The following is an 8,926-nucleotide window of genomic DNA, read 5'->3' as shown; positions in this document are numbered from 1 at the left end:
AAGTGTTGCTCGTGCCGCTGTTTGCGCGTCTCTACATATGAACAACGACGCTGTTGGGGTCTGCTCGGTGTCAACATGTGGTTATTATATGGGACTCTGGTTGTATGCATAACAATCTTGTCTTCCACGCAAATAAAACAAACATGACAGCACAATGACAAAGGGAGTGAGATGCTTTATTGTATGAATGCACAAACATACACATACACATACATATGAGCGTCCTCACATCGCAACATAAATGCACACTAGTGTGATTTACAGGCTGTGCGCTGAATGCCAGCGTAACGTTTCACACGGTCAATATCAACATCGGTGATCGCGGCGGCGATCCGTTTCCATCTACTGTCATCCAGTAACGTCCGCGCAGTGAGTCTGCGCTTCGGGTCGTACTGAAGCAATGCCAACGCGATTCTCTTCACCTCTGTACACCGCATCAGGGTGGGCATTACACACATGGGATTCCAGATGCTTTCGTCTTCGTGGTCGTCGCGACCGAGAGTTTCCTTGATGATTTTATACGTTGGAAAGTTTTTACTGTGAAAGGTCATCGTCGCCTCCATGGCATCTACTATCAGCACGCCCAGGCTCCACATGTCGATAGCGCAGGTGTACTGCGCGATACCCTCCTTCTTTGTGTCAAATAATTCCGGGGCTCTGTAGGACTCCGTTACCAACCCAGAACTCATGGACTTCGCAGCATACCTAGAAAGGCCCATATCTGCCACCTTCACGGTTAGCGTGTCCGCTGTGAGCAACACATTAGCGGGTGTCAGATCTCTGTGTATCATGTTAAGCCCGTGCATGTAAGCCAGAGCGTCGGCGATCTCCAGAGAGAAACGGCCAATAAACGTAATCGGCAACAGGCCCGAGTGATAGCGACCCTGGTAGATCACCTCAAACAGCGTTAAAGGGAGGTAGGGCATGAGCGTTGCTATCTCGCCATCGTGAAGAAAACAGTCCAGCGTCTCCACTATATTAGGATGGCCTCTCAAAGCCGATAGACAAGACAGTTCCCGGACGGTGGAGTCCGTCATAGTGCCGTTTTCGTAATTGCGGTGGCACTTCAACGCATAGCGTTGATCGGTAACGCGACACTTAACGTGGTACACAACACCATATGCCCCTTCGCCTACCTGTGCAACAATCTCGTACTTGTCCATGGCGGTCACGCGAGACGCATGTAATGTTAATCCGCTACAGTGACAAAAGAGCGATGGCGGTGGTACAACCGCAGAAGCACTTCGCAGGTGTTGATGTTTAACAGAGCCTTGGTGGTTTCGCACGTGTCGATGTCGGCCGAGGTAATGGGCTGTAATTCGGTGGCACGCTTACGGTGTGCCAACCAGTTAATTTCTCTGCAAAACACACTGTTCCATCGACGACTGTTGGAATTGGAACTGCGGCGGACCGCTGATCGTTCAGCTCTTCTTGTAGCCGTTGCGCGGCGAGCTAGAGTGCTCGCCGATACAGGTTCGGCTTTCTGAGTCTCGGAAATCACAGCGAGCAACTGCGACTCTGGTTGCTCGAGTATCGGTGTGCCTGCTGGCGGATCGCGTATAACAATGACATCAGAACACCCGGGTTTGTTTTCCACCTGATATCTTCGAACCAGCAACTTAGACTCCCCCGTCGAAGTGGAGCTGTGTGTCGGAGCGATTACGTTGTTCACGTCGTCCGTTCTTTGGTCTTTCGCACATAGAACGGCAGCGTTTCCGTTGGACACTATAGACTTGTAGAAGTCAATGGCGTCCCCGTCAGTTGTGCCCGCGTCGACTGGGTCGATAATCAGGTTGCCGCTTAATGATTTCCTAATGAGCCGCGAGCACTTGGCATCTTTCGCATGTATGAACCCACACACGGTACTATCTTCCTGCAATAATACTATGCACGACACGTAGTTGGATGTCTCCAGGTCGGCCACCAGACACGATAGATCCGTGGAAGTGTATCCTGTTGCGGCAAACGTATACCTTGTCACCGCTCTGATATCGAATTCTTCTCCGTGTTGCTGTTCGAGCACACCGCCGCCGTGCTGCGCAAGCGCGGAGTACTCCCGGAGCAAGGTGTCAGCGGACTCACGCTGAGGAATTGGTGTTACTTCTACTCGGCAGTTTGATGCTATGCTATTTAAGTACGCGTCCACACTGTTGATAGTACCTCGCGTTCTTAAATAAACAAAACCACTAAGCGTCTGGTCGCCCGTAGATCTGATCACCGTGGAATACGAAACCAACGCCTTGTCCCTGAGTCGTTCCAATAAGTCCTTTGTGAAGCTCTCTGAGTATATAGGTGTAGTGAATCTAAAGCGGTTTAGGTAGTATCTCATCGTTTGTAGGGTAATGTAACCCTCATGCCGTCCCTATGTATGATCAACAAACACAAGGCAACACAGCACAGCACGTTACTGCCCGCCGTCCCCACAGGTCGACGATATATAATGCCCGCCGGCTTGCCTGCTGGACACTTATTGGCTGTGTACTGCCTTTTTATTGCGTCTGTGTGTAATGTAACAATAACCGAAACCCTGATATGACAAAAGAAATACAAATGACATTGGGTTCATTGTGACATTGAAGACTTTATTGTTATTCATATCTACACAATTTTTTGATTACATTATTCAAATAAAAGACAACCATCGCCACCTTCAGCCTAGAGACCAGGTGATAGTGTCACTCCAGTCGCTCCAGTATTTCTGAACTGCCATTGGGATCCCGGGTGTCCATCTAGCTCTCGCGGTCACGGTTCCATCTTCGTACGAGGCAGGAACCTTTAGTTGACAGCTCTTGTTCCTGAAACACCTTCGAATCTCTCTGAAAAGATAGAGCGTTTTCGTCGTTCCGCCACTCTACGTCCACGTACATGCTGCAGTTCCAACGCTCCCGACCTGCAGTTCCAAAGCCCCCGACCTGCAGTTCCAACGTTCCCGACCTGCAGTTCCAACGTTCCCGACCTGCAGTTCCAAAGCCCCCGACCTGCAGTTCCAAAGCCCCCGACCTGCAGTTCCAACTCTCCCGACCTACAGCGACCGTTTTGTATTGAGTTGAGGTTGAGCACATTGATGTGGTGCATGTTGTGAGCTTTCTATTGACCTATGCTGTTACTTTTTGTTACAATGGATCGCAACAAAGGGCCCCCAGAGCGGGTTGTGGGACTGTTGTCCAGAAAGAGGAAACTAGGTTCTTGCGCCCCTGTAAATCAACCAGCTGACACATGTGTTCTTCGTGGCAACTCCGACTGTGCGGCGAACACCGACGACCAACTTGTCATTCCCACGCCAGACATGGAATTAGGCTTACAGTCGATGACTAAGGAGGATCTGAACAAGGCCGACTGTGCGGCGAACACCGACGACCAACTTGTCATTCCCACGCCAGACATGGAATTCGGCTTACAGTCGATGACCATGGAGGATGTGAAGAAGGCCGCCGTGAGCCAAGTTCGTCTACACCGTGTCCACGCACCAGCGGCTTTGGTGTACGCCCAAGGCCTGCATGGCATAAACCTGGAGAGGTACAACAATTACAGACTGGCCGCGGTGTCGTGGTTTGCATACATCGTACCACTCTGCACATCCGCGGATGTGCACACGGTGGTTTCGGCCACACTCGATCTGTTGGACAGACATGTGGTAACGTCACTGCAAAACGGCATCGAGCTCCAGGACCTGTTGCGCGAGATTAGATCTACACGTGCGGCATGCTTGATGCTTTCGTGTCACATGCACTGCGTTTTCAGGACCGTGGGGTTGCAGCATGTGTGTCTCGCGTATCGCTGGCCTGTGAAAGCGGTTACCGCGGACCCCAACTGTGACGAGGACGACGAGCAATGTACTACAGTGGACGGTGTACGGCGAAAACTGCAAGAGATAACAGTGACACTAAAAGGCAGCCTATTCCCCACGCACACAGAGACTGCGATCAGCGTGTTTTGCAAGTACATGCTCCTAGAGCATGTGGGTGAGACGGCGAATCGAGATGCATTCGCAACGGAGCCGCGTATACGGTCTTTAGCCATGAAATTGTACGCACGACGAGCCCTGACCGTAGAACTGCTTAAATATAAGCCTGTCCGCTGCATGGCAGCGTGTTGCCTAATGGCCATGACCAAGACGTTAGACATTGCACCCGTCAACGCAAAAACATTACGGCTGACTGTGATAGATCTGCTTCTGGACATGAACTGTCAGGGCGTGAGTGAACAAGAGCTAAATGACATGGCTAGTCTACTGGCGCCGGAGGACTGCGTGGTGTGCACCGGTCCATTTGTGACGACCGCTTGTGCAGAGAGAGCATTGCGAACATTGTCGGCTTCATCCTGCTGCGGTTGTAAAGAACTGGTCGGATGACATTGCTGTACAAAGCGTTTGTGTCATGTATACACATTGTGAAAACAAATAAACAAACGCATTTGATATATCAGACTGTATGTTTTCTTTATTTGTGGTTGGAACATAAACACATTTTCCTTGTTACATTCACACATTATGCACATGGATGAACAAGCAAAAAAAAAAAAAAGATCGTTCGAATGGCACGTTCATCACTAACTACATCCATAGTCGTTGGCGTGTAACACAAGAGGAATCGTGCCGACTTCGTTGCCTCGCCCGTCTCTTGTAGGTTCCACGTCTCGTATTTGCCCGGTGCCGCTACGATCCCGGACGGCTTCTTTGATTCTGCTGTCACAACACCAGGCTTCAGTCGGTGAGGCCCACGCTAGTATCACCGCGGGGGTCTCGTTTGTGCACAGCCATACCCTCGAGACCGATCCTGGGTTCGTAGTATATGTCACCTCGATGTGTTCTCCAATGCAATACACGCGAAGAGGTCGAGCTAGGATCCCCGCTTTAATCAGCGCATCTAGGCCGGTCGAGATATTTGTTTCGAAAATAGCCCCTTTTAAGTCAAAGAAACGTTTGGGGCACAAGCACCTGCCCAACGGGTTTTGATCGGGGCGCCTACGGCGGTCCCGCGTGTACACACGGGTTTTGACGATCGTCTGTGTGACCACCAGCTCGGTTTCACCATTGTTCGCTCGTAGTTCCACGGCGGTATTCATATTTGGGGTTTTTTGTTGTTGTTGTTGTTGTGTAATTTACACAGAGTAGATGAAAGACCACAGGTTTGCTCCTTGTCCACTCCCAGCGATCGACAACAAGTGTCGTGTGGTTGTGCTGCAAAGCGTTGTTACCGGCTTTGTGTGAACCTCGGCGAATGAACGCTCTGAGTCGGCGGGCGGACTTATGCTCTGGGAAGGCGGACGAATGGTTCGAGTCGGTGGATGAATCCTCTTGGTCGGCGGACGAATCCTCTGGGTCGGCGGACGAATCCTGTGGGTCGGCAGACTAATGCTCTGGGTCGGCGGACGAATGAGCTGAGTAGGCGGACGATTGCTCTGCGTCGGCGGACGAATGCGCTGAGTCGGCGCACGAACGCTCTGAGTCGGCGGACGAATGCTCCGGGTTGGTGGACGAATGCTCTGAGCCGGCGGACGAATGCCCTGAGTCGCTGTGAATGGACATCGCGGTGAATGGCACTGCGCATCACTGTGAATGGCAACTGTGAAATGTCAGATCGGTGTATTATAGACTCTGTGGAGTGCACTCTCAGCTGAACACAGACGGTCGGCGATGACAACTAAAGACACTGATTAACACCCAGGAATTCAACACTTACAACCGCTAGAGACCCATGGCCAGTAACTCAAGAGACCTTGATGAGATGCCACAACCGCGGACCTCAGAGCGCGTGGTGAGACCGTGCTGGCTGAACATAGACGCATCGGGTCCACGTGTTATCGTCTCTGACGGGTTGAGCCAAAGTGTCCGGCATCTCAACGACCCCCCCACCTTCGGATCCGGTTGGATGGCAGACGCCACGGGCATGATTCACATCGCAGGGTCGTACGACACGTACAAATGCGTAGACTGCAACATAGTCTTGTCGGGATACAAAAAGGCCGACAGAAGCCTAAACGAGCACGTCCTTCGTAACGCTGCCACAGGGCACCGATGCCGTTACCTAAAGGCTAAGTTCAAACGACGCGAGAACGAACTGCGGCTGTTGGAAGGCCTGCTACGCTTCCAGGAAGGTCGAGTTGCTTTCCCGTTGCACCTGCTGCTCGCAAAAGAGCAGTACATGATACTGGCGGGGTGCTGGTATTGCGTGCTGTGCTCGCAGAAAAGGGGAGACGTTCACCATCCAGCATGTGCTGACATGGCGTCGGAGTTGAAACAGTTTCTCATCAAGACAACTCTGGCGACAAGGCCCGCGGGAGCGCCGTTGTTCACCAAAGCGGCGGTTCCTGGGACCGTAGACTATTATGCACTGGGCGATATATGGGAATCCGACGCATCCGCCATTCGCACCGTTCGCGATTTCTCGGAGTTAGGCGATAAGGCGAACATGGAACATCTGCCATGGACTCGGGACAAACACCAATGCGCTGCTTGTGATTTGTTTCTCCACAGCTTTGTGGTAGGAGACACCTTTGTGGGCGAGCACATCTATTACATATACAACGAAGGTAAGCGTTGTCCGTATATCGACGCGAGATACAGCAGAGACGAGATACTCTACGAACTCGGACGGCAACGTTCCCGGAGAGGACTACTCGCCTTCCCGAGTCGCGTACTCACAGCCGAGCGGGGCTACAGCTCCGTGGCCGGTCTGGAACGATGCCTAGTGTGTGGAGTTACCACTTTACAGGAAAAGTATCTGCCTTCGCTTGGTCATGATGCCTGGTGCTGTGATATGAAAAAGGCCTTGGAGAATAAACTGGAAAATCTGCGACTCGTGTAAATCCTAAAGACAACACGGTTCATTTTCTTCCTCTACAATTTGATATATGTCTGTGCGCTTCGCACCTCATATGTTACACAAGTTGATATCACCCCCCCCCCCCCTCCCTATGTTTTCATGTGCTCTCATTTAGCTCTCGATAGAGTGTAGCGGATTGTTGTACTAAGGGACCGTGTTCACAATAAACAATCTTTCTGTGGAAAACCTAGTATTGTTTTTGTTTCTTCTGCCTCTTCTTTTTCCACCACCACTCACACTACTGTAGCGCAGGGTTGCAGACGCCATGACAGAACACAACCCCTCGGTTGCTTATCAAGATAGCGTAGACACGCTGCTCTTGACCGTAATAGATGGAACGATAACACACCGTACCCAGCAGTGTGTCGCTAATAAAGGGCGAGCATTTAGGGTGTTGAAACGTGCAGTCCGTGATGTGTTGTGGACGCAAAGAACGGAATACTGCGGTAAGTGTTGGGTGTTTCTCCACGACGACTATCTGCAATAGTGTCGTTGGCGGACAGCAACGTAGTGTACTTTGAAAAACTTGCAATTGTAATAACCACACGCACGTCCACACAGGCATGCTCTCACTGCAGACCACCGCCGCCGAAGTGCCAATGGTCACACGTGTGGCACGCACCTTGTTTTCAGACGGCATTATAAACTGGGGACGCATAGTAAGCCTTGTGGCTTACGGCACAGTGTTACTGCAAGCGTCGAAGTCAACCTTGGGACCCGAGTGCGCTTACGCGATCGGCGTGTCGATAGCGGCTTACATTACAGACAATCACATGGATTGGCTCGCTGGCACCGATGGTTGGGTATGTTCTTTCTTTACTGTTTTTTTTTAGTCACTTTTGCCTAGTAGACACTTTTAAGCATTTACAATGATGGACACAACAACTCTGTTGTCACGTGTTGCTCTTTTCAGGACGGATTCGTGGACACCTTCGACCGAGTACACCAACGGCCGTGGCTGTCAACGGAAGGAAAGCTGCTTTTGCTTGGTGTGGGATTCGGTTTATTGTCAGTTTTACTGTGATACAAGATAATAAATACAATTTACACACACACACACACACACTTGGTACATGTCTTCTTTCCATGCTTACACTGCGCAATGTACATGGGGAACATGCACCATCACCATCACAACCTACAAACATATCACATCTCAGCCCCAAACCCCGTGACTTCGAACGGTTCCAGTTCCAGTGTGAGGTCGAAAGTCGACGTTTGGTCTCCGGAATAGGGTTCTTCTAGGTTAGACGAAAGCCAACTTGTCAACACATCCCATTCGTCGTAGACACACTCGTGACCCGTGTGCACATTTACACTGTCCAACATAGGGTCTGAGTCCAGTAATACATCCTCTGGTACAGCTGACGTGACGTGAAGCGCACCACCGGAGCTCGTGCGCTTCTCGGGCGTAGCGTTCCTTCTCACCCCGGCGTTTGCGGCTGCAATAATCACTTGACGATGAATTAACATCGTGCGATCCACCTCTCCCCAGTACTCACACAGGCGGCCCCACCAATAAGCTGCGCTTTCGTCGAGCCAGGGTGTCAGAACGTAGCGTCTTATGTCATGGTACACCAGACCGATTGCGTGTAACACATTTAAAATATCGTACACCCTTCTTTCTTTGACGTTCAGTGTCACGGAGAGACTCCTAGGGACATAGGGTCCGGGATTACTGTGCACGTGCCGATACACCACCTCGGTGTAGTGCAGCAGACGACAATCTCGGTTTTTCTTGTGTCGGTTACATATCTCCATCACAGGCACGACTTTGAGGGCCTGCAGGACGTGCAGCGCGTCGTAGAATCTGCGCACCGAGGTCTGAGTTTCATGTTGAGCCCGCAACCCCTTCAAGGCGCCTTGAACATGTTCCGGTTCAGTGTGGCGCATTATCGTCAGCATTTTGGTAACGTGGATCTGCAGACGAGTTTCGCTCCCACGCCTCCGAGGTGCCATGGTGACAGTGTGTAGCATTGGCGCTCCACCGCCGCTGCTTTTGTACTGCCCTTCGCAGGGTCCGGTCGGTGGGTCGGTCGGGTCTTTCTCCGACCGACCCACCGACCGGGCGCAGTGTTGTAACACTTACTTAAGGTAAGTGT

The 8,926-nt window shown here is 51.4% G+C and overlaps 1 protein-coding gene across 1 annotated transcript; it reads right to left on the bottom strand.

Annotated features, from left to right (window-relative positions):
• Positions 1–248: 248 nt before the first annotated feature.
• Positions 249–1,163, bottom strand: LOC112431130 (cyclin-dependent kinase 3-like). Its single transcript, XM_024799670.2, has one exon. It carries the CDS (start codon positions 1,161–1,163, stop codon positions 249–251), a length of 915 nt encoding a protein of 304 aa, XP_024655438.1.
• Positions 1,164–8,926: the final 7,763 nt, after the last annotated feature.

Source organism: Maylandia zebra, unplaced genomic scaffold (genome assembly GCF_041146795.1).
Source record: "Maylandia zebra isolate NMK-2024a unplaced genomic scaffold, Mzebra_GT3a scaffold07, whole genome shotgun sequence".
NCBI lineage: Eukaryota > Metazoa > Chordata > Actinopteri > Cichliformes > Cichlidae > Maylandia > Maylandia zebra.
Note: the sequence above shows the minus strand (reverse complement) of the source record. Positions and strands in the feature narration are given on the sequence as shown.

Bases quoted from the DNA above. Each gene is read 5' to 3' on its own strand.
- LOC112431130 (XM_024799670.2), bottom strand. From the start codon at position 1,163: ATGGACAAGTACGAGATTGTTGCACAGGTAGGCGAAGGGGCATATGGT.